Source organism: Rhododendron vialii, chromosome 13a (genome assembly GCF_030253575.1).
Source record: "Rhododendron vialii isolate Sample 1 chromosome 13a, ASM3025357v1".
Lineage (NCBI taxonomy): Eukaryota > Viridiplantae > Streptophyta > Magnoliopsida > Ericales > Ericaceae > Rhododendron > Rhododendron vialii.
The window spans coordinates 23610040-23637076 of NC_080569.1; the positions used below are offsets into that span (position 1 = coordinate 23610040).

Genomic DNA, 27037 nt, shown 5'->3' on the forward strand with positions numbered 1-27037 from the left:
ATTTACAAAAATTAGACGCAAAACTGACCAAACGCAAAAAAAAAAAAAAAATTTAATAATGACGAAAGAAGAAAAAAGTCCAAATTTTTTTTTTGATTAGCAACAAGATTTTATTGAACTCGACAAAGGGTACATCAAAGAGGACAAACTCTAGATGCAAAGAAAACTTGAATCATAGAACAGGCCAAAAGAAACGAAAAAAAGGAGAAAATTACATTCAACAGAATTGAATGAAACCATATGAGAAATGGATTCATCCAGAACCAAACAGAGCTTGCAGCAGAAACCATTCCAAAAAGCTTGCACTACCAGCCAAATAACCATACCAGCTTCAAAAATAGTAGGTAGAAGATCAACTTCATGGCATCCAACAAACCAGCGCCATAAAAGCAAGGTCAAACAGGTTCATTAGCCATCCAATGCAGCATAATTACCTCAGTATCACAGCACATGAATACATAACAGCTGAACTATGTAAATTCCATCCAAAGACCATAGTGATCTGTAACACCCCGTCCCACATCGGAAATCTACATAGATGATCTTGGGCATATAACAAACCTTGTGAGCTACTACTAGTACCTTGAGCTTAAGCTTTTGGGCCATGTGGTGTGGCTTGTGGATCAAAATCAGGGTATTGGGCCAGTGATCTACTTGGGGCGTTACAGGTGGTATCAAAGCCATCCATGTGCACGACCATGTGGGCTTTGGAGTTTGGTTTGATTTGGTTGTTGGTTTGATTTGTATTGGTGATTATAGTGCTCAACCCCTCGCGAGGCTATAAAGTTGGGGAGATTGTAACACCCCATCCCACATCGGAAGTCTACATGGATGATCTTGGGCATATAACAAACCTTGTGGGCTACTACTAGTACCTTGTGCTTAAGCTTTTGGGCCATGTAGTGTGGCTTGTGGATCAAAATTAAGGTATTGGGCCAGTGATCTACTTGAGGCGTTACAGATCAATCACAAAACACCTCTCCAAATAGCCTTAGCATCATGAACCAGCAGAGTCAATAAAACAGCAGCAGGGGATAGTCTTCCAAATCAGTTAACAACTAAAGAACTAGCAAAATCCACCAGAAAACATAACAACATCAAACCCAGCAAATGATCTAGATACAGTATGAGATGAGCCTCTTAGCCCTCCTATAAGGTTTGGAGTTGAAAAGAGGATATATAAAACATCAACTACAAGTTCTGGAATTGTTCACAGATTCCAAAGTAAAGCAAAGCAACCTCCAGTTATCATATCAGCAGATAAATAAAGCAACATTTGCATCTCTTAGCTCTCCTACAAGTAGGAGTTGGAAGAGCAAACCAGGAATGATAACAACAATAGTTTATTCTCTTAGCCCTCCATAATTTTGGAGTTGAAAGAGACTATAAAGTAGCAATCCAAATATCATATCAACATAATCAGCACTGATTACAACAGCAACAATTTCATCCATGTAAACCATAACAGCAGAAAACTAACACCAGAGACCGGACACAAAAAACCAAGACACAAACTCACAAAACAAGATGGCAAGAGGATATACAACATCAACCACCAATTCCTGGAAATGATCACAGATTCCAGAATAAAACAAGGCAGCATACAGTTATAAAATCAACAAGTAAATAAGGTAGCTTTAGCATCACTTAGCCCTCCTAGTGATAGGGGTTGAAGCAGCAAAACATGAAAGATAGCACCAGATTATTCTACTAGCCCTCCCAAACATTGGAGTTGAAAGAGAATAAAAACAGCATCCAACTTATCTGTAGTTTTAGGTATGAAATCCGAATCCAAAAACCTCTTAGCCCTCCAAGATTTGGAATTGACAAGAGGAAGACATCCTTTGGTGGATCAAAAATGCTCTTAGTCCCAACAACATAGGGATTGGGAAGGAGTCAAGAAAACTTATAGCTTGGCATCAGCAGAATCACCAACTATGAAGTGCACATAGCCCTCCATAAGATAAGAGTTGAAAGAGCAACAGCTTCAGCAGAAACAACCAGCCATGAAGTGTTATTAGCCCTCCAAAAAATAGGAGTTGAAAGAGCAATAGCTTCAATAAGCCTGACAAAGAACTAGGACAACAAACAAGAAAGAGATAGACAAAAAGCTAGGGAAGACACAATAAGAACAAGGACAAAGACAAACAACACCACACAAGCCCAGACCCAGCTAGACTCAAGACAAAGACAAGCAAAACAAGACCCCAACCCGACCAAAAACCATAAGAATCCAACAGGACTCAAACTACCAGAAAGCCCAAACCAAAATGGACACAAAGACAAGAAAATGACCAAAAGAAAAGAAAAACTAAGAACCTACCCAAAAGAAAAAATAATAATACAGCCCAAGAGAGACACCATACTCAGATTTTCACTTTTCTTAACCCATCCAAGTTCCACTTACAATCTTCAATAGAGTAGTCTCTAATGTTGTATTTGCCTTTGATCCAGCTTGCCATTCTCGTTTTAACCAAGTCAAAAATTTCCTCCACCTCCCACACTTTATTACTAAAAACTAACTCATTTCTGCACATCCACAATGTCCATACCCTAGAGTAAAAGGAAGCCTGCCAGCAAAGCTTCTCCAGATTGTTGAATTTGAAGCTATCCCAAAAGGCAAGATTTTTCAAATTATGAGGGCATACCCAAACCATATTCCACCAAGAGATCACATTGCTCCATACCCTACTAGCCACATCACATAGGAGAAGCAAATGATCTGGTGTTTCCTCAGTAGCATTACAGAAATGACATTGCCCAAGGTTGTTGTTGATGATACCCCTACTCACCAGAACTGACTTGGAAGCTATACACCCTTAAATGGCCATCCAAACAAAGATATCTACCTTTGGAGGGCATATATTTTTCCAAACAGCAAAAAGCTCTTTGTCCTTAGTGAATTTTTGGACTTCCCACTTAGAGTATGCTGACTTAACTGAAAAAGATAAGTCCTTACTCCATTTCCATTGAAGGCAGTCTTCCTGTGAATCCTGTAGTTGAACCACACTCATGAGCTGACTCAAAATGTTGAATTGATCGACTTCCCAATCATTCAATCTTCTACTAAACTGGAAATTCCATTGGTCTTGATTCTCTCTGTCCACAATATCAGCAATCCTTGCATCTTGTTGGGTAGATAATGTGAATAATGCAGGGAATACATTTTGCAAGGTCTCCTCCCCCAACCACTTATGTTTCCAGAAACTAATAGAGGTACAAGAGTTAACCTTAAAATTAAAACCTTATAACACATTCTCCCTTATCCGCACGCATATTACTTACTAAACTGCTGAACATATACCATTCCATACATTGGAAGCTTTCTTTCTTCTTGGAAGGTGGGGCAACGAAGCTCCTTCACATAGATCATACTTGCTTGAAACCAATTTAACCCACAAAGCATCTTTTTCCTTATTGAACCTCGACCACCACTTAGCAAGGAGAGCGGTATTTTGTTCCATGAGCCTTTTAATGCCAAGACCCCCATACTTCTTGTTCCTTGTTAGCTTGTCCCATCCGATCAAGTGCAATTTCCTCTTTTCCTCTGTATCTCCCCATAAGAACTTCCTCTGGATTTTCTCAATTTTGTTGCCCACTATTGCTGGCATTCTAAATAGAGACATGTAATAGATGGGTTAGCTAGACATTTTAAAGTTGACTAGAGTCAGCTTGCCACCCATTGAGATATGCCTACTCTTCCAAGATTTGAGTGCCTTCTTAACTTTCTCTATGACAGGAGCCCAGGTTTGAATCTTTCTTGGATTAGATCCCAAAGGTAAACCCAAGTACTTCATTGGGAGCTTCCCACTCTTGCATCTTAAAATAAGAGACATGTCACTCACTCTCTTATCAGGAATACCAACACCGTATAGCATGCTTTTGAGAAGTTAATCTTGAGGCCTAACATATCTTGAAAGTACCTTAAGATTCTCGTAAGGTACAGAAACTCTTGTAGATCATCATTGCAGAAGAAAATAGTATCATCAGCTTATTGCAAATGGGAAATATTAACTCTGCTGCCAACTTGAATTCCTTTGATTACACCTTTCTCTTTAGCTCTTTCCATGATGATGTTCAAACCCTCCACAACCACAGTGAATAAGAAAGGAGATAGAGGATCTCCTTGTCTAAGTCCTCTCTGTGGAAAGATTTCATCTATAGGAGATCCATTAATAAGAATGGATAGTGATGTTGAGGAGATACATTTCTTGATCCACTGGCACCATTTATTACCACATCCAAGCTTATACATCAAATCAATTAAGAAGTTCCAATTCACACAATCATATGCCTTTTCAAAATCAATCTTCAAAATCAGGCCTCGATCCCCTACTTCTCTGTTTCCAAAAGTCAATCACCTCGTGTGGGCAGCATGCCCTAAAAAATGGCCGATCGATGAGCACACTTTTGGGGCAGACGAGCACTCAATGCAGAATCGCCACTTGGGTTTGAAGGTCTGACACCCAAGGAACCGCACTTGAAACGCTCGCTGCACTGTTTGATTTGAAAAAGGTGAAGGCAACAGTCCGTCATAACCATATCTGGGTTCAGGAGCCAGGTTACGAGAATGGAAGGATTTTAAAGCACCCTTCTCGCCCAATCCGGAGATCGGTCTCTACTTAGGCAGTTGAAAACATTTGCGATTCTGTTTGATTAATCAATTCTTTAACCAATTAGGGCGAGGAAATAGTTTAATGGGGATTAAAATTGTAACAGTTTGCAAGTTGTGAATGATAACATGGATGAGCAGTTAGTATATGATGAGAACAGACTGCTGTGGGAATTTAAATAAATTGAGAAGCCCCTGTTTTAGAATGATGTGCGCAGGAAGAAACAAGCATGCACTGAACAAGTCACTGCATGCTGTTCACTCCTGCGCGTGCAACTCTAAGACACGTGCGCGCCAGTGAGCTCAAACCCACAGCTCTTATTCTCAAACCCTTTGGGCTTTAGAAGGACCAGTGCACACCCAGGACAAACTAAGCAGTTTATAGGCAGTTGATAAGCAGTTCTAAGCAGTTTACAGGCTAAAAGAGCCCTACAAATTAACAAAACACCCCATACACAGTGTGGGGACAAAATAATGGCTTAAAGCCAAGTTACCCGTGCAAGGCCGGTCACTGGTCAGAGGCAGACCGGCACGCGATGGTGGTGCTCTGGCGTGCGATTGTCGCGCCCTGGCACGCGCAGAACTGAACTAGACCAGTGCTTAGTTTACACGTTTCTGGGTTCTGAGGTATGTTCAGAAAGATCCCAGTGGTACTCCATAACAGCAGAAATACATATTAAACTACAGCTACCATTTCTAACAAAGGAAAGCAGTAAACTGGTTGTTAACATGCTTAAAAAAATCTATATGTAAATAAATACACAAAAACAGCAAGACAGCAATCCCCACGAGGACCGTCGCACGAGTGGCTCCATCGCGCGCTGGTTCCTACCATGACGGTTTTTGAAACCTTGTCAGCTTTAGGACCAGGACTAGTATTGATTACCAGCCTTGACCCTGCCAGCCCCCCTCAGGGATTAAAACAGAGAGCAGAACAAAGGTAAGCTATACCTTTGGTTTTTGAGTTTTGAAAGGTGTTTGAGTTTTGAATTAAGGTTGAGGTGTTTGAGTTGAAGAAGAACAAGTTATGCTCTTTATGGTGCTTAGGATGTAAACTTTTGGATGCCAATTTTTGTTAACCCTTTGAAAGAGAACAAATGGGGGGTATTTATAGGAGAACAAGGGAGTTAAGTCTAGCTGTAAAGAGAGGAGCTCAGCCAGTCCACGAGGCTAGCTGAGGGTGCTTGGTGGTTAAGCTTCCCAGATAATAAAGGTGATGGGGACAGGTTGGACCGTCGCGCGCTGGAGTCAGTCTGGCGCGCGATGGTCAACGGTCAAGCTTTGATTGTTGACCACCACTTGGCAGTTTGACCAGCGCGTGCGGGAGTCAATCCAGCGCGCAATGGTTGCGCTCTGGCGCGCATGTACCACCTATTCACGCGTTGGTCAATGGTCAAACTTTGGTCATTGACCAACACCTGTCAAGTTGATCTACGCGCGCAGGCTTCAAATCAGCGCACGTCAGTTGGACTTTTGGCTTTTGAAGTGGCTTAGGCTAGATTAGGTTCAATGATTTTGCAAACATTCAAAGCTCAAACACGCTATCATTCTCGAGGTGTTTTTGATCCGTTTCATCATCGGTGAATCAAATACCGTAAGTAAACTAATCTGAAAACCCAAATTGGGGTGTCTACACCTCGCTTGCTATCAAAACCCCATCAAGAATCTGTTTTCCACCAATAAACGCTGCTTGTGCCTCACCAATAATGGTAGAATATGTTTTCCACCAATAACCAGAAATGTGTGTATAGAATGTGGGTTGTTTGATTTTTTAGGAAAATAATTATTTAGACTTTGACGCTATTGATATAGAGACTATCATTCAACGATTTCAAAATATAAAATCGTGTCGAATGCAATTGTAGAAGCTCCTGTAGCTTTTTCTTCTTCTTTTTTTTGTCGAGAACTTGTAAGAAGGATTTTTAGTATTGTATATATGCATTTTGATATTTTTGTGTACAAGTTGAAATGTTTGTCGAGCTTTAAATATGAATTTTGTTGGAAGTAGGTTATTAATTGCCATTATTGTGTCATATTTTTTCAGTCTTACAATTGGCAAAAGTATTGATGTTTATGGATGACCCCATGCTCCGAAATTCCTAGAGTCGCCAATGTCTCTGAGGACCTTATTTTTAATGACCGCAACGGGAGCTTCACCGATTCGAAAACGACCGGCCGCAATGGGTGTCGCGAGAAATGTCTGGGACACCAGTGATTTCCCAATTCTTCTTATTTATTTTAGGGTGACAATATCCAGGTTCTTAAAATCTACAAAACAGTTATACATCTTTAGAGTGATCTTCCATTATATTTTTGAACTATAGGTTAATCGCAATAGTCAAATTGTTTCCATTAAATGGTATTTTAGTTTATGTATGTGAGGAGTATGACCTCTCTAAAAATTTGTGAAAACATTTGCTTTGGTTCAATTAGTAAAATTAATTTAGCGGAAAGCCCCCTTTATTTTGGTATAAATAAAGTACATATGATGCAAGGAATGAACCAGGTTGCACGGAGTGATTGCTCAAGTTGTTGAATAAGAATTTGGCTTGTCTTTGGACTGTGAATGTGCGGTTCAAGTGATCGCATCTGTCAGGTGAAATTTTCAAGGATTCATATTTATTTTCAATTTATGACTGATAATAAATGATTATAACCGGTAATAAATTTAATAAATTTGAACCATTAATTTTCAAGATAAATAATTCAAATAAAATCGCACAATCAACTATTGAGGAGCCAGGTTCTTGAATAATTAATTATCCATGGTACCGCATAATTGATGTAGCCGCCGTATTACTAAAAGTATTACTACGATACAAATCCTCCGCGGGAGAAGATAAAGTATAATAAAAGAAAAAAAAAACAGAAAAGAAGTTTCTACTGAAAAGGAGTCGTTACTTTTGACTCGTGATCCCGAAATCCTCAAAATAATCGTGAACCCAACGTAGGCTCCGTTTCAGAACACATTTTTAAAAAATAAGTACTTATTTTATATTTTTAAACTCAAAAATAATGTAAATGAAAATTAGTTTTTTAATTTTTTTTGCATCGTATTAAAGATCTCAATGAGATCTATCAAACAAGATCCATATTGATAGGAAAATAATTTACGTAAGCACATGATTTTTAAGCTTAAAATTGCCTTCTTAAAAAATAAGTACTTATTTTTCTTTCCGGAACGGAGCAGTAATCTGCCATGGCCATGAGTAATTATTCAATGTCCGTCCGCATCAAATGGTTGTGTCCAAACTTTTCTCTACCGAATATTTTATTCTTGAATTGGACCGGTGAATAAAAAGTTTGGAACACTGCCATACGTAGGTATGTATACAAATTGAGCTGCTCGTGGCTCGGCTTGTTTAATAATTCAGCAAAATTCGAGCTCGAATTTTAGATTTTTTAGCTAAATGAGTTGAGCTCAACACTCAAAATCTCTCTACTCGTCTTACAAAAACTCGACTTGTTCAACAATCTTTCGTCGCCGTTACTTGTACGAGATGTAGATATTTCAACTAAGTAGACTCCAAATATTAAATACAAATCAGGAGTTGAAAGGAACCTAGATTTGACCCGTTCGTTTTGAGATTTTAAATTAAAATTTATAAATAATAAATGTATAGAAAAATAAAATAATACATGAAAGTAGAAATAATAATTAGAAAAGGATAGAGAAAAAAATGTAAATAATAAATAAATTAAATTTAAATAATAATTAAAATTAAAAATTCCAAAACAAACAGAATGTCACTTCACTTCCCTCCAATTCAATTCAATGGGGCCCTCATTGACCAGACCCAAGTCGTCGGACCAACAGCCATGATTCACAATCTCTCTCCCTCTCCGCCATTCATTTCTTCCCCCTCACCTAATCTTCATACTTACTCCCAGGAGCCCCCTAGAGCCATCCCAGGCACTCAACAATGAATAATTTACCTCACAAAATGCCCAAAAAGGCTCTGTTTGCTTTCACGATTTGCTTCCTCAGCTTCATGATCCCAATAACTATAGGAGCTGACCCAAATTACTTATACGTAGAATGCCCAAACGCAACCCTCAGCACAACCAGTACCTACGCCGCCAACAGCACCTACCAAACGAACCTCAACACCCTCTTATCCGGTCTCTCCTCCAACTCCTACAACTCGTCCATCGGCTTTTACAACTTCACCGCCGGCAGCAGCCCCCCTGACGTCGCCTACGGCCTCTTCATCTGCCGCGGCGATGTCTCTGCCGCCGTGTGTCGGGACTGCGTCACTTACGCTGTCGGAGATGTAGTCAAACGGTGCCCCAGGTCGAAGCGGGTCACGATCTGGTACGACGAGTGCATCCTGAGGTACTCCAACGAGTCCATCTTCTCCACTTCGGACACTTCGTTCAGGCTAATGTTGATAAATCCGCAGAACGCGACGAATGCGACCAGTTTTAGGGAAGCTTTGGGAAAGGTATGCAAAATGCAAACTCTTATATGAAGTACACAAGTAACTGTTTTATTCTTTCGTCAATCGATGTAAGAGATAATTTACATCGTGTATATGAAGTACAAAGTACAAATTTCGGGACACTAATATAGATTGTGAGAATTCATGAGAAAACTAAGTCTAAAAATTCAACAAATACGAGAAATAAGCTCATCGTGCGAAGAAAACAAAGAAATAAAGAAAAAGTCTTCTGAGAAGAACACTCTCAGGCAGATAAGAATTTTCAAACTCATACAACTGAGTTTACCCCAAGTTGGTTCACAAGTAACTGTTTAATATTGCATGTTTTTGTATATACAAATGGCATACACATGAAGCCTAATAAAATAAGAAATTCAATATACACATCAAACCTAAAAATGAAAAGTTTTGTATATACGTATACATGAAGCCTAATAAAATAAAAAAAATTGATATACACATCGAGCCTAAAAATAAAAAGTTTAATATACACATCGAGCCAAATAAATAACAATTTCAATTATTCATATTGAACCCTGGTCGCGAGAAGATTATTTAAGTAGAGAATATCAATCTTAAGAGCATCTCCAATTGACTATCCAATGTTCTATAGAAAAAAATTCATTTTATTGTTAGAGGTAATTGGGGATTGATCCTCCAAGGATGAAATCAGGGAGTCTAGTGGCAGCGGCCGCCCCACAAGAATTTTAAAAAATATAATTATTATATGTAAAAAAATAAATTATACACAACTTATGTAGACCTGCTACTGTTAGATTTTTTTTCATCATTTTTTGTTACTAGTCCTCTCTTTTTTTTCACTCAAGGAGACCCAAGAAAATATTCAAAACTAAATTCAATAGGCGAAAGTGAAGTATTATAAAAGATAAGGTCTAAATTAAGGGGAAAAAAACTTCACATTGGATGGAAAATAATTTTCTGGCAAGTTTTTTGATCACATACATTGAGAATGACACATTTAGAAGTATTGGCGCTGATTCTATCATGCATACTTTTAATGACATGAAAGAGTGTCGGGCACAATTTCAAATGCCTACTTCAGTAGATATATTAAATTACATTAGTCTTTTTTGGTACGCTATATGCATATAACAAACATCATTTCTTATAGTTTTCATTATGTAATTTAAAATTTTCTAGATTTAATAATGTTTCATATTATAGTTCATCGTTTTAATTTTTTACTAGTATATATATTTTGTCACTGGTAGGGTAAAATTCTAGTTCCGTCCCTGCTCCCGACGTCTTTTGATGATCGGAAGAGTGACAGACCGAGAGGGCAGTGGTGGAACAATCGTTTTCTTAAATGGGTGCCGAGAGTTAAAAGTTGTAGGAAAAAGGAACACAAAAAATAATGAGAATTTCACTCCCCAAAAAAAGTATGAATAGATTTGATTCAATCTTGGCGAAGAATAGATATATAGAGGAGATTTTCAAAACATACAATCTCGATGGTATTTGCGACTTTTGTGTTTGTTTTTTCTCCGGTTATTTTCTTGTTTTTTCTGACCGATGGAGTTCCGGTCTTTTGTACTTTGTTTTATTATATAAATGGGATTATCTTGTTTGTCAAAAAATCTCGATGGTCAAATGTCATGTGATAAATGGAAAGATAGCATTTCTCCAAATTTTTTACTTTTGAGGGATTTTATTTTTCCCCCACTAGGTAAAACCATTTTGCTTTGATTATTTCTAGAGCATTTGATTGTTCTTATCCGGCCTGAATGGTTTGCTCTGTTTCAAGCCAAAGGTTGTGTGACATGAATAAATGATTCATCTTCTCATTAATAATCCCACCTCATTGCCGATTTCAATACTAATCTCACCTCATTATCAATCCCCCAAAACAATATCTGTTATCAAACACGCCCAATCTATTATGAAAGGCTTTAACGGATTAACCTCTTGTCTTTCTGGTTATTTAGTTTGGATTCTGTCATTGCATATGCGGTATACCACGAAAATGATTTTTATTCTCATATCTAGTTCTCACTTTTGGCTAACCATTTCTAACTATTAGTATGAATTACACTTGAAAGGTAATGAACGATGTTTCCGCTCGAGCTTCGAGTCATGACTCAGGTAGGAAATTCGCGACTACCGAACTCATGAATTACTCATCGCTTCAACCTGTGTATGGACTAGCACAATGCACGCCGGATTTGTCTACTACTGATTGCAATACATGCCTTCGGACTGGTATCGCGATATTTCCAAGTTGCTGTGATGCAAAAATAGGAGCGAGAGTTCTGTTTCCAAGCTGTTATGTCCATTATGAGACGTACCCATTCTACAACTCCAGCGTTGGTGCTGCTCCACCGCCACCTTCGCCAGCTCTACCTCCTCCGCCTAGTACTACTACTACAAGCAGCCCAGGTAAAACTTCCTTTCGTAAAAAACATGGATTTTAGATTTGAATTTTGAAGTTTCACTTGTAGAATTGTCCAGTAACCTTAGCAATAATTAGTTATTCCCTTTGTTTCGTATTTTGGGTGATCTTTTGCTTGGATGTCCCCAAATATTGTTCATTTTGAAATGTCAAGAGCAAAATCTAATAACTTTCTTTGACTCAACTCCCACAAATTACCAATAATATGGTTCCAACGGCATATAGAAATTATAGTTCTCACATTATAGTTCTCAAAATATGATCGATCGTAGTATTAAAACAACTTGAAACGACTTACTATGCCGCTTGAACCAGATTGTTTGAAGCCTTATTGAGCACTACGGTTTGTTAATGAAAATTGTTGATGAAATAGTTTTTCTAATGCAGGAAAAGAGGGAGTCTCATCGAAAGTCATCATTGCCATTGTCGTTCCGATTGGAGTCTCTATTCTGCTTTTCGTAGTAGGCTTCTGTTTCGTGACTAGAAGGGCGAAGAAGAAGTATAACTTTGTAAAAGAAGCTGATGGTAAGAACAAGGAAAACATTTAAAATTTCACCCCAGCTAAACTAAAAAAGTTCCTTCTCTTCTTTTATTGTCTTGACCATTTACTCTTGTTTAATTTGAATTTTTTATTTGTCCAGGTGAGGATGATATCTCAGCAGTGCAGTCCTTGCAATATGATTTCGGTACAATTCAAGCTGCCACAAACAACTTCTCAGATGATAACAAAATCGGCGAAGGAGGATTTGGTCCAGTCTACAAGGTATTTTTACTTTTTCTCTATAATTGTCCTTCGAAATTTACGGAATTTGTCCTAATTTGGTCTAGATGTTTCGTATTCTCAGGGTTTACTTCCAGACGGTCAAGAGGTAGCTGTGAAGAGGCTATCTCAAAGCTCAGGACAAGGTGCACTAGAATTCAAGAATGAGGTGTTATTGGTAGCCAAGCTTCAGCATAGGAACCTAGTGAGGCTATTGGGATTTTGCTTGGAAGGAGAAGAAAAGATACTCATTTATGAGTTTGTGACCAACAAGAGCCTCGATTACTTTTTATTCGGTTTGGCAATCTAAACAACTCTTTGTTAATTTTGCTTGCTACTACTTTTCATTGCAATGACTGTTAAATTCGGAATCCAATGAGGAATTACCTCGATCTCAAACACGCCATGCGTTGCTGAATGGTACAAAAGTATGGATCGTGTGTTCAGAGAAGCATTTCACATGCATGCTTAGAGATGAGACCACTTTAAATGTGGTTCTTGATCTTGCGTCACAATATAGAGAAACAGAATAAGATAATATACATACATTTGTTCCTTGCTTATAACTTGAATTTGTGTTTGGATCGATCATTGTACAGACCCACGAGAACGAGAGAAATTGGATTGGTCAAGACGTTACAAAATTATAGGAGGGTTAGCCCGGGGGATGTTGTACCTTCATGAAGATTCCCGGCTTAGAATTATACATCGTGATCTCAAAGCTAGCAATATCTTATTAGATGGTGATATGAATGCGAAAGTTTCAGATTTTGGCACGGCTAGGATCTTCGGAGTTGATCAAAGTCAAGGAAATACAAATCGAGTCGTTGGAACATTGTAAGTAGTGTCCTGCATTCCTTTGTGCTCGTTTTTTGATAATTTGCATTAATGTGCACTGACTTTATCCCTTCTCAACGAACGCATTATCCTTGATTCATCAATATCCTACCTTGGAGTTGACAAATTGACGTGCCTGTTATGCCTAGCAGTGTAATGACAATTTATGCGTTGAACTGTATCAATTAGTGATTTAACACTCGCTTTTCTTAGGAATAACAGTTCTTTTTACCTTCTTCTTGTTGATTTACCTAATCACCCATTCATCAGTTCGTGAAAAATTTCGAGTATATAAATCAGTAGTATAACTGATAACTAGTGAAAAAAAAAGGGGAGTGCTAATTCTGTCCACTTTTTTCTTTTATTTCCATCTTCCAAACATGATTAACTGATAATGGTGGCTTGCAGTGGTTACATGTCTCCAGAGTATGTAATGCACGGACAATTCTCCGTTAAGTCCGATGTGTTTAGCTTTGGTGTCTTAGTTCTAGAGATTATTTCTGGCAAGAAGAACAATAACTTTAACCAATCAGACGGTTCTGAAGACCTTCTTAGCCATGTAAGCTTTATTCCATACATTTTAATTGCCACTCTGTTTGTTCAATATTGCCAGTCTTCTTATCTATTTCCGGGATGTTCGGAAATGTATGGCCTTGTTGAATGTTCTTAAAATAATCCCTTATGAGTAGCTATAATTATCTCTTAAAATGCAAAATAAGGGATTAATACAATAAGTAACTCCTTTCAATTTGAATGCAAGTTTTTTCAATACATGTCCTTCAAAAAGTAAAACTTTAAAAAAAAAATATTTGACTAGCAATATGGGACATTACGGAGGGTGTATCTTACTCCTTAGTTTCAAAATTGTCACATAATGCAGGCTTGGAAGCTCTGGAAGGAAGGAATTTCTTTGGATTTGATGGATCCAACTCTCGAAGGGTCCCATTCAAGAAATGAAGTCACTAGATGTATCCATATTGCCTTGTTGTGTGTGCAAGATGATCCAGATGCCAGGCCTTCCATGGCAACAGTAGTTCTGATGCTCAATAGTTATTCCGCTACTCTGTCAATTCCTCAAGAGCCTGCATTCTTTGTTCAGAGCAAAAGAGGGGCAAATACTCTTCAAGGCCTTGAGTCAGATCAGTCTACGAGTAAGTCAATGCCATTTTCTGTGAATGAAGCATCGATTACTGAACTGGAGCCCAGATGATAGGCCATAATTTTGAGCGCAATAAGACAGATCTTATGTCATGATATCAATGGGAATAGTTTGCTATTTAGTTGTTTCGGAAAGTGTCGTTGATTGTTATGCATTATATTGGTCCTACTACAGAAAAACAATATTGCAAGTGTTATCTAGGAGACTTGTTTTATTTGATAAATTAATGCTATTCTTGCTATGGTTTGTTCTGTTTTAACTGAACTATATTTAGATGGAAAATGATATTGGCACTCAAAAAATTAATGCAGACACTCCAAATCAATGTAATTCCAAAGTCATTTTCTTTTATTTTTGGAGTGTTTGCATCAATTTTTGGATTATCAATATCATTTTCCTAATTTTTTCGTGAAGAAATAAAAATCAACGAATGGACTGGAATGGAGTGGTCGGTCACAATCCTTCAAAGAAAGTTGGACTTTTCTTGCTACGACTGATTTTTTTTCCCCCTCCCTTTGGCTTTATTTTTCTCTGTTCATGTTTATTTGTAAGGAAAATGCTACGGAGCACGGCATAAGATGTTTAGTGAGTATATTAGTTATAGGATGTTTAGCTGATAAGTTTGTCAGAAGATACTGTCATCTAAAAAAGACATACTTGCACATGAATATAGGAGACAAATAATACATCAGATCAAATAAAGGAAAACAAGACCGGTTGCTTCTCCACATTATCAATTCTATAAGGGATTCTCTTAGCTCTAAGAGGGGTGTGAAGCCTACTCAGGAAAACAAGGTTTTATGTGATAGTTGGCAGCTTTCCGGAAATTTTTTTGATCTAGTTAGATGAATAGTTTTGTTTTGTTATGTCCTTGCTGTATAGATATAGTATAGTGATTTAGTGCATAGTGTGATTCTTTGTACTCCCTCCGTGGCTCCGTCCCTTATTTATAGTCCGGTATTCCATTTTGGGCTGTTCCTTAATAAGTGTCCATTTTGTAAAGTTAGTGGGTAAAAGTTGGTAAATTGTCTATTTTGTCTCTAAAAGTATCACTACTAGAAAATTTTCGATAGGTGACGAAAAAGGTGGTGACGAAATTTACTATTTTACTATAGATGACGAAACAACAAAATTTTCGTCATCAAAAGTCATTATAGGTGACGAAAAATTTGTTTTTCGTCACCAAAAGTGACTTTCGGAGACAACCTATAGGTGACGATTGAAATAGTAAATTTCGTCACCTATAGCTTGTCTCCAAAAGTCACTTTTGGCGACAAAAAATAAATTTTTCGTCACCTATAGTAACTTTTGGTGACGAATTTTTTTCTTTTTCGTCAGCTATAGTAAAATAGTAAATTTCGTCACCACTTCTTTCGTCACCTATTGAAAATTTTCTAGTAGTGTATATTTCATTTTAAAAAGTAAGTGAGTAAAAGTGTAATGATGATGGGTAAGTAGGGAAAGTGGAGGAAAAAGTTGATGTGAAAGGTATAATGATGATGTCTTTTTAATAAGTTGGAATTACGAAGCAGGACACTTAAAAAAGGACGGAGGGAGTAAAAGATAGTGTATAGCAGGGGTATGCCCCTAAGAGGTTGTAATGTGTTTCGTGCTTTTATGAAAGGAGTGCTTATCCAAAAAAAAAAAGGTAACATCAGCGACAAATTAATCAAAACGATCAGATGTCGAAGCAGTGCATGCAAGTTGTCTTTTCTATTTGGGAGCAAAATGCGAGGCTATATAAGGTAGCTTGATCTGAAGCCTTGAAAATGTCATGATGAATCCTAGCCACACAATGGACCATAATGGACAATAGCACACTGAAGGGGATCCAACCCCAAGTCCCTCATGGACCACTCCCAAGTCGTCGGACCAACAGCCATGATTCAAAATCTCTCCCCTCTCCACCACTTATTTCTTTCACCCTCTCCCCAAAATTATTCCATGCACTTGGGCACCGTCGCGTCATGCCTCAGAGTCTTACTTCATCACGCATTGTTGTGACATCTACGAGAAAAGTGTATGAAACCCACTACAATATGTGGTGGAGAAAGTCCTGCACCACGTGATCGTGCCCTAAGGCACTGAATGATTAATCACTCACCCTCTCGCAAATTCCATTCTTATAAAAGCCTTGCCCAATAGATGAAGGAGCACGGGCTCAACAATCGATAATTTGCCCCACAAAATGCCCAGAAAGGCTCAGTTTGCTTTCACGATTTGCTTCGTTAGCCTCATCCCAATAATCAAAGGAGCTTACCCAACTTTCTTATTTGTAGAACTAGCGTCCAATCCGTTCCATGCACGGACAAAACTTATATGCACGAGTGAGATTAACATGCACACCCAATATATGTATATGGTATAATTGATAGCAGGTGGACCAAAAATGATAAGTGCATCATGCCCGTTCAATGCACGGGGCAACAAAAAAAAAATGTCCACGATGTGTTTTTGTCCGTTTTCGTGCATCAATCGGACACAACGCTAGCTTTAAATTGTATATCTATTCACTCTTACATCACTTAATCACTTCCAAATGAAATTGGCTAATTTTCAGCGAAGGAAATCATAAAATATAATTGTAAGTGGGTAATTCCACGATGAAAATCAATATTTGAACCAATATTTGAGCAACGGGAAAAACAATACCAAAAAAAAGATGATTGTAATTAGGTAATTCTAGAATTGTAACCAATCTTTAAGCAATTGGTAACTGGTCCGCCAAATTTTTGCACCAAAAGGAGTCGAGCTTGAACCAATCTTTAGCTTTGACTGAATGCAGCGATTTGCTTGAATAAACCTTAAGAAAAAATTACTACGAACAAAAAAATAGGTGATTGTAAGTAGGTAATTCTAAAACAAAAAATAATATTTGAGCAATTGGTATTTGGTTCGCCAAATTTTCATACCGAAAGAAGTTGAAATTTTTTTGCAATTGAAAATAATCTAATGCGCTACAAAGTCCTAGAGGGGGGTGAATAGGACGCAATTTAAATTTAAAGCAACCAACAATTCAAGCTACTATCCAAACTCCATGCCAATGCTACCCAAATTAATAATATAAGTTAAAGCAAATTAATCTAAAGAACGCAAACACCGAGATATACGTGGAAACTACTTAGGGTCAATCGCACCCTAAGCATAAAACCACGGCCTAACTACCAAAATTGCTATAGATCAAAAGGTTTACAAAGTGCTAAGAGAGGATTAACAACTTTACCCCAAAAGCTTATCCTAACTCCACCACTTTGATGTAGCTCCCCGAACTCCTTCTTGATCCCATAGCCACCACGAGTCCAACACCTCGATCTCCGTTCACCACGGCTCCGGTATCATCCGGCCAAGTAGTATCATAGGCATGAAAGTATGGATTTTGTAAAGTGAAAGTTTTTATGCAAAAGAATCAATCTAGAGAGAATACACGGATCATTAAAGTATTTCTCTAGATTGAACAAAGATGAGTGAATTCTAGATTCAACTCATCCAAATGCAAATGAAGGCACAAGAGCAAAGAAGATAATGCTTTCTCTCTCTAAAGTGGGCAGAAAAATGAAAATCAAGCTTATATATGTCCAAGCAAGAAAAATCCTGGAGAGCCCTCTAAAGGCGCTCTTAGCACGCGTACAAGGGCCTTACTCGGCTAAGGCACTACTAAGGCTCTCTTAACACGCGTGCAAGGGCCTTAGTCTGGTAAGGCGCTACTAAGGCGCAAGCACTTAAAAAGGCCTTAGACAAAATTTCCCTTCAAATAAAACAAGGCCAATAATATAAGGTTAGTGCATAAATGATATTTCATAAAAGATTAAGACACCGAATAGCTTTAATGATGCATGGAAAAATATTAAGCTAAATGCACATGAGATGCATATACCTTTCCAAGCAAAATGCACGGCACGGCCTTCGTGATCAACTCTTGAACCAACGGGCAGAGTATCTAATCTAGACAAAATAAAATCACCTCCCAACCCAAATGGAAAAAGAATAAATACAGACTCCAACGGTTTGTCGCATCCGGAAATCGCCAATTACATTAACAGCAATAGCAAAAGAAATTTATTAATCTTGATAAAAGATTACAAAGATTAAACGGATCAAGGGCACACCGGCAAGAAGCCACCCGAGACTAAAGGAAGGCAAGGCGCCAAACGAAATACCAAAAACAAAAAGACACCACAAACAAACACCTACAGAAACCAGACACCAAACCATTCGAAAAAACAAATGTAAGATTTCCCACGAAATGTCAAGGAATACATGCAAAACCACATAGGGGCAATCCTGTCTTTTCAGGTTGCAATTGTATTTCCTTCACCCGATATTGACCGACAGGGGCTTTAGTGTCATTTCCTATACATCGAGGGGGAATGCTTTAAGAGTAAACCTCAGGGGTGTCAGTGAAATTTAGCATAAAGGAAAAAATGTAAAACCGTGTTGCAAGGAGTGCTTGATCAAGTTGTTAAAGTTTCTTATACATTGAATTATAGTATTATTACTTGTCGGGTCAAAAAAAAAAAAAATTTATAGTATTATCTTAAGAAGGGAGGTTAGGATGGGATTTAGGAAGTAAAATTAGTGTAAACTTGGACTTTTGTCGGTCTGCTATTTAATATTTCCTCCATTTGATTAATCGTGACACTCAATTGGAACCACTAAGCATTGATATTTTAATAAATAAACCCAATTGAACGCGCTACCCAAAAAAAAAATTGAAAAAGAGTCCTCACTTTTGACTTTACTCCTACATCATCTAGAAACCGGAAACTATCGTGGAACTCTACCTAATGTGCTTGTGCAAGGGAAGTTTCGGACAATGACGTCGCAAGAGGTGGGAGCAAACGTAAGCGAGAATGGGGAACTTGAAAATTTCCAATTATCCCCAAACTTTGCTCTTAATGTCTAATAATAGGCACCTATACTTTAACAAACTTCAATTTTACTCCTAAATTGTTCTTCCGTTATTCGATTAGCCCCCAACCATCTAATTTTGTCAAATTGCAAACGAAATTTGCTGACTTGGATGTATACGGTGGGAGGAAAACGTTAGAGGGTTGATTTGGCATTGAGATGGGTTAAGTTAGAGGAAACATTTAAAAATACCCTCCATACATCGACCTCAATATTTAATAGAAACTCAAATTTTAATAAACTTCAATTAGACACCTAAAATATGAAGTCGTTATTCAATTAACCCCCAATTATCTACATTCTCAATATACCCAGTTTAATTAACTGCTAAAACATTGATATCTTTGGAGTTTTTGTTTTTGAATAAGGTTTTGGGAGTTTCATTAATTGTAGTAGCTAAAGCTATGAGATTTTTGAGCTATTTTCTTCTAACTTTAGAGAGTTGTGATAATGAAATCCCATATGAAAATTATAGTAGAATAAGTGTGTGTGTGTGTGTGTGAGAGAGAGAGAGAGAGAGAGAGAGAGAGAGAGAGAACATCCAAATAAGCATGTAACGGAAAAAGATAACTCAAGTGAGTCATTCATGTTAGTAATTTGATGGTTTTAAACCATAGGGGTTAATTGAATAACGACTTCATAGTTTTGGTGTCTAATTCAATTTATTAAAGTTTGAATGTCTATTAGACATTAAGGTTAGAGTTTGGCGGTATTTTACAAATTTCCAACTTAAAAAATACTGTTCGAGATATTTTATACTGGAGGACCTATGAAAATTGGTAAGAATAAAAATTAAGACCAGTTGATAACCAAATTCGAAGGAGTTGGCATGGTGGTCAAAACTTGAGAATTAAGGGTTTGCTCATTTTCAAAGTTTCAGATTCGAAACCTTTTACGTTTTATCAACTCTTTCGAGATAGGTCCTTATTCTCTCAGGCTTTCAAGGGGCCACTCTGCTAGTGAACAGTGGATTTATTATGATCTTCTCAAATTAAATGAAGTGTGCATAAGTTAATCTTCGCTAATTAAGATACTGGTAAGCTGGTCTTCCATGGTTAGTTGATCTACCATGATCTTTCAGTAATTCAGGAAGACCGGACAGTCACTTTTGACCAAAGATACCACGTTTGATCTACCATTGATCCGTTCCAGTCGTCAGCGCTGCAGCGACGATTCCCAATCTCGATTCTCATAAATCAACAATTGAAACCATCTCTATATAGTTTTGTTAATGTCAACATGTCTTAATGGGTATTGGGTAAATTTTTCATAATCCCATCTCTCTCTCTCTCCCCTGAAATACTTTTCCACAGCGGTGTCACTGTCACCCTCTCGTTTCCTGGACCAGTGATCGGTACAATTCAATCCAATTCAATACAATTACGCCATCGTTGACCCACTTCCAAGTTCCCAAGTCGTCCTGGCAGCTACAGCCCCTGATTTCCAATCTTCCCTCACCACCACTTGTTTCTTCACCCACTCCCAATTTACAAGTTCATCAAGATTGAAAGAAACACAACCCTCACCCCACCCAACCACACCCCCCCCCCAACAAAAAAAAAAAAAACCTTAGCCTGCCCAGGTGCTCAGGAATGAATAATTTACCTCACAAAATGCCCAGAAAAGCTCTGTTTGTTTACACGGTTTGTCTGCTCAGCCTCATCCCATTAATCGAAGGAGCTGACCCGACTTTCGTCTCCATAGACTGCCCAAACATAACCCTTGCCACTACAAGTACCTATGCCCCAAACAGCACCTACCAAACAAACCTCAACACCCTCTTCTCCGTTCTCTCCACCAACTCCAGCAACGCATCCGGCGGCTTTTACAACTTCATCGCCGGCACCAGCCCGCCAGACGTCGCCTACGGCCTCTTCCTCTGCCGCGGCGATGTCTCCGCCGCCGTGTGTAGAGATTGCGTCGTTTACGCTATCGGAGATGTGGTCAAGCGGTGCCCCAGGTCGAAGCAGGTCACGATCTGGTACGACCAGTGTTTGCTCAGGTACTCCAACCAGTCCATCTTTGCCGCTGCGGACACACAATTGTGGATCGTTTTGAGCAATCCGCAGAGCGTAACCGATGCGACCCGTTTTACCGAAGTTTTGGGACAGGTTATTTTCTTTAATTAACTCTTTCATACAGATTTCTAAAGAATGTTGATTTTGTTGTGCTAAATGTACAAACCATTTTTCCAATATCAAACTAGGATTATAGGATATTGGCACGAAGAGGTGGCAAATGTGAAGGTCTGTGCCTATTGAAACAGGTTGCAGGTCAAATAATAAACAGGTTGAAACGGGTCAGGTCGGATATGAGTCAAGTCAAACTCAAATCCGTCCGACCCAACCCGTTCCACCCTCCCTTTTTTTTTTCCCCCCCCTCTTCTCCCAGTCCCCGTTTTCCCCTCTTTTCAAATACTACTCAAAATTAACTCGACTCCCTGACCCACACCTTGTACAATGTGGTCACACCATTTTTCCCTTTCAAATACATTCCAACCGATGAATGATGAAATTTTGTGTGCTATTCTCTGTTTTTTTTTTTTTCCAATCCCCACAACACGTACATGTGAATTCTGATCATATGCCAAATTTTGTCTTCCAAAATCTCTTGATTTTGTGTGTGTAATCACATGCCAAATTGTGTTGTAATTCGGTGATGAAATCGTTTCGTCCCGATAAACCATTTTTGTTGCAGTGAAATGAAAAGAAAGCGCAGAGTTTGTTCAAATATCAGTGAAGACCAAATGAAATCAAAAGAGTATATAGGCTATTTGGATTAAAAAGTAAAGTTGATTTTTTTTTGTTTTTATTCCAAAAAATTCGCATTTGTTAATTTTGCATCAAATTTTTGTGACTTATTAATTCATCTCGATTAGAGGAATAGAAAAAATAAAAAATAATAATCGAAACTCATAATTTTTTGTATAACAAAAAAATTAAATCAAATAGACAGTCTTTTTTACTTATTTTTGTATTTTTGAAAAAAATTATGAGTTTCGATTATAATTTTTTTTACCTTTTCTATTCCTCCCGTCAAGCCGAATCAATAAGTTACAAAAGTTTGATACAAAACTAAAAAATGAAAAAAATTGAATAAAACCAAAAAAGAAGAAGTACATTTTTGACTTATTATTGTCTTCATTTAAACCGACGGAAGTAAAATTATTGATCTGTTCTTTAGATTGATATAAACCGAAAATGTTTTACTTTTTTAATCCTAAAAAGATCATAAATTTTCATATCTGTCAGAGGGAGTAGTTTTTAATCTATATTATTTGTAAACAGAAGTAGCCAGATATCAACTAGTACTAAGTTGAAAAACCAAAAAAACGTCTGGGGAATCCACATACTGGACGGTCATTGTTTTTTAATTTCAATCCACATTAAACCCATTTTTAACTCATCTAAACTCATGTATCAACCCATTATACAATATGAACGAGTTGCGTTGGGTTTTAAGTGGATGGATATAGGCGGGTTCAAAAATATGGGTTGGAATTTCCACCTCTACTGGCACGTACTTAGATTAGATCAAATTATAGCTGTCAAATTTAATTTGTTCACGTCTTTTATATGTATTCACTGGGATTTGGAAATCCTGTAGTGCACTGTAACGGCCCGATTTTTCAAGAAATTTCGGAAGCATTAACCCTAAAATACACTGAATTTTATAAACTACTAGGCCTCTATTTGTCGTTATACAAAATTTACATTAAAAATAAATACAAAAAAAGAATCTAACATTTCTATATAAACATCTTCAGAGCAACTCTAGTCTTGATACAGATTCCAAGAATACTCAGTCTCTGCTCTTGGTATTCCTCCTGTCTCAAACAGCTCCACTATTTAACCCTGCATCCTCTGGCAAATTGATCGCCAAAGCAACCGATTTACCAGGATACAAATGTATCCGTGAGTGACAATTCACCCAGTAGAATAATCTCAATCCTTCCAACCCCTTACTCTACAATTAACAGTTCAACAATATAACAATTAATAATACACAGAAGTTACAGAATAATAACACATCATCATTTTCTTTACTATCCATTAACTTATATGAAATCTAAGGATCTTCTCCAGAAAATCCTTTCCTCCCACATCCACTAACTACAACCGTCTCATGGGTCCACCCTTCCTCTTGCTTGTCTTGCACCAGGGCCCTAGGTGAGCGCACCTAAGTTATGTACCTAGCATGTTCTCACTTAAGACCATAACAGGAGGATCGAGTCATCCCATGACGCATCGTACGTTAGGGTCGGACATCCACTACCCCACGCTAACTATAACCGTCTCATGGGACCAATTCTCTTCTCCAAAGAGAAACTTCCCATGACGTATCACACATTAACGTCTCACTAACTATAACCGTCTCATGGGACCCATTCTCTTCCTCGAAGAGAAACTTCCCATGACGTATCATACGTTAGCGTCACAACACCGGGCCCCGCAGGTAACCCATTTCAACACTGGGCCCCATAGGTTACCCTTGCCATCACCATGGCTCAAATCACAGTTCACATACTCACACTTCCAACACTTTACCAATTTTCATTACTTAATATCGTCTATATGAGTCACTACTCGTAACCACCCAGTGAACCTAAATCCGATCTAGCAATTACAACAATAATACTTCATAATAACTTATACAACAAACAACATGTATCTCAAAATGAAGACAAGCATAGCAATTGGTATTGTGCAAGTATGTAAACACATAATATTTTATGATTGGCCGATGCCCTTAAGGTTCGTTGACAAGTAAATTGATAATAGTTTTTATTAATTTCTTTTTAGGGTCGTTAACAATAAAAATAATAATACCAAAAATAATTTTATTCTTTTCTAAACCTAATACTTTTAGTTACTAAATCCTTTCGAAGTAGAAAATAAATCACAAATCCCAAAAAAAATAGTCATAGATGTATCCCAAAAGTTTAAAATTTTAGCACAGGAGGTAAAATAATAATTTCACGTAGTTTGGGATTAAATTTTAGTACAAACCAAAACACAGGGAATAAACTGTAATTTCTGATGAATGGCTTCATGATGACGTCAGTCATCATCTACCCAGAGCACTGTACGAACTCCTACGTAGGTATACATATATATATATATATCTCATATATATATGGTTTAATCCGGAACTTTGATCGGGTCGTGTGATCAATCCCGACATCGAAAATGGGCTTATTATACCTTTCCGGAATCGTCTCGATAAGACGAACAAGATGAACGGATTAGATTTTCCATTTGAATAGTTTCACAAAAAAAAACAGATCTGAACAGAAAACGGGAATTTTCGATTTCTTCAACGCACAATGCATGGATTTGTTTCTTTTCAATTCCTATCATTACAACTAATATAATAGCACATTTATATACTTAGGAGAAAGTAGGGGAGCGATTATACTATCTCGGTTCCGGCCGAAAAATTTGTTAACGAGTTCGGATTGTGTCGAACGACTTCAGAAAAATCAGAGTAGACGATGGACCAATAGGACACTGGGCTGACTTGGGATTGGTTTAGAGGTGTTCGGGATCGTGCTAGAGTTAGTGAAGCGCGTATTTGTGTTCGGATGAGTACAGAATCGAAACCCAGTTCGTATTCTCTCTCCAAACCACCATTGTTGGACCTTGAAAACTTTCTTTCTCCTTCTCTTCTTCTCTGGATTTTCAATGTGTATGGTGTGTTTGTAATATGATTTTTGGAGAGCAAGAGAGGGTATTATGAGAGAGTGGAGGGAGAGGAGGGAAAATGGGCAAGTGTTAGAGTAAATGGGGGAGGTAGGAGATGATGATGGCTGCTGAAATTAAGGAGTAGGAGGAAGAGGTGGTTCGGCCAAGGAGAGAGAGAGAGAGAGAGAGAGAGAGAGAGAGAGAGAGAGAGAGGATAAACCAAAACCCTTATTTCTAGGAAAAGATATATATACATATATATTCGTAGGTATGTCAATTAAATTATCGGGACAAGACAATTATTAAACTAATTCGTTTACCTAAATTAATACAATTCGGAATAATAATATAAATTTTGTTTGAAAAATTTAGGGCCAAAATTAGGGTCGTTACATGCACAGCCGCTCTACAGGGTTATAATGCGGCCATTCATTTCAACACAAAACGGTTCAGATTTAATCTAAGCTTCTATTGATCTGGGCCGTTCATTACTTGGATTAAAATCCGAGTCGTCCATTGCCGAAATGGATTATCGGATTGACCGCACTATAATCCTGTAGGGCAACCCGCCCTGTAGGATCTCCGAATCCCTCGTTTTCACTGGCCATCCTATTAGATTTTAGATTTTGATTTTTAAGGAGACGTACATTTAATATACTTCATGTCAAATCTACTTGTTTATTACTCCATAATTGTCCTCTCTTTAAGGGTTGGGGTTCATAATATCTTCTTTTCTTTTCTTTTTTTAGGAAATGCTACAATACAATTATACAAATCCCTATTTATTTTAGCCCGGTATGCACCCCTCAATTCTAGTACATTCATAACATTTGCATTCAAATTTAAAATATGAGTGCATTTGGATGATTTTGGGTCTTGATCTTGTAAATTTTCTATGCAAATATTACTAATTTTAATAAACATGATAGTTTTACACAAATTAAACATGATAGTTTTATGCAAATGTTGTGAATTCAAAGCGGCAAATTGCTATTCCTTCCTCCCCCCCCCCCCCCCCCCCATACCAACCAAAACACCCGGCCCCCTTCCCCTCTTTTTAATTTGTCTTTTTTAAAATTATTTTTATCTTATTTATTTAATTTTTATAGATACACCCTTTTTATATTAAAAAATATAATTCAAGAATTAAGTGTTTCAATTTTCAATGCAGTTGAACCGAGGCGAAGATAGTATTTTTTTGATCATTTTATTTTAAATGGCCATAATGAATTTTTGCTCTAAGACCTTTCAACAAACACCCTAAAACTCATTATTTAGTTTCAAGACTCTCTTAGAGTGTTCATTGAAAGGCCTTGGAGGCAAAATTTATTACGACCATTTAGGATGAAATGATCGGAAAAATAACATCTTTGCACCGGTTCAAACGGATTGAAAATTGAAACACTTATTTTTGTAACTATATTTTTATTAGACTTGAACCTAGAATTAGACTTCAACCATGGAGCAAATATATGGGTGGGGGGGGGGCATATGGGGTGGGGAGAGAGGTCCTCATTTTCCTCTAAATAGGACCCTTTGAGAAGCCATTCAATTCACACCTTGAATCTCTCCAACTTTTCTCTCTAGAAACCTTGTATTTGTTCTTTGTTCTTACTTTGTTCTTGGTATTCTTGAGTTTCTTCTTGAGTTCTTTAAGAAACTCAACCCAAGGCCGCCACCAAACCACCACCCGACCAACCTCTCGATTCAAAAAGTTTAGTAGTTTAGTCAATATTTATTTTCGAGAGAAAAAGAAAGTCTTTTCTTTTCTCTTTCGAAGCTACCGTAAGCTTACCGTAAGAAGTCACTTCGTTCGATAGCCACATTCACCTTCTGTAAGATACCGTAACCTTCTGTTATATTTTCTTTTTGTGTTTAAAAATGCATGTTAAGTTAAAGTACTAAAAATAGCTAGCAAACTTATTCTACTAAAATTACTGGTCTAAAGCATAAGTGGTTTCCACTCCAAAGGTGTCCGTCCATGTGGCACTATGCTTTACGATCGTTTTTACGACTATGGAGTAACCCGAGGCTGACACCCTCGAAAGTTTGTCAACAAGTCTGGTTTCGTACCGACTAAGGAAGAAATGGTGATGCTAATTATTTTTATTATTCATTAAGACTAATTAATTAATTAAAATAATATAAATTCATTATGTATAAAGACAAATTTAATTGAAAATAGAATTTGAGTTAACCAAAAAAATAAAGAAGGGAGGTAAATG

The 27037-nt window shown here is 37.6% G+C and overlaps 1 protein-coding gene across 7 annotated transcripts in view; it reads left to right on the forward strand.

The window, feature by feature from the left end:
* LOC131313374 (cysteine-rich receptor-like protein kinase 10) overlaps window positions 1-27037 on the forward strand; it is a 98296-nt gene that overhangs the window by 64047 nt on the left and 7212 nt on the right. The window contains exons 1-8 of one of the 7 annotated variants that reach the window (XM_058341652.1): window positions 8450-9057; window positions 11115-11451; window positions 11852-11989; window positions 12106-12227; window positions 12310-12520; window positions 12824-13061; window positions 13470-13620; window positions 13942-14461. The exons of 1 other annotated variant lie outside the window; for it this stretch is intronic. In XM_058341652.1, coding sequence (XP_058197635.1) covers window positions 8536-9057; window positions 11115-11451; window positions 11852-11989; window positions 12106-12227; window positions 12310-12520; window positions 12824-13061; window positions 13470-13620; window positions 13942-14271 — 2049 coding nt within the window. In that variant the 5' untranslated portion in view covers window positions 8450-8535 and the 3' untranslated portion in view covers window positions 14272-14461. Of the gene's footprint in view, window positions 1-8449; window positions 9058-11114; window positions 11452-11851; window positions 11990-12105; window positions 12228-12309; window positions 12521-12823; window positions 13062-13469; window positions 13621-13941; window positions 14462-20221; window positions 21240-27037 lie in introns of those variants that run through there. 5 more of the 7 variants (XM_058341653.1, XM_058341656.1, XM_058341654.1 and 2 more) reach the window with 5 other exon arrangements.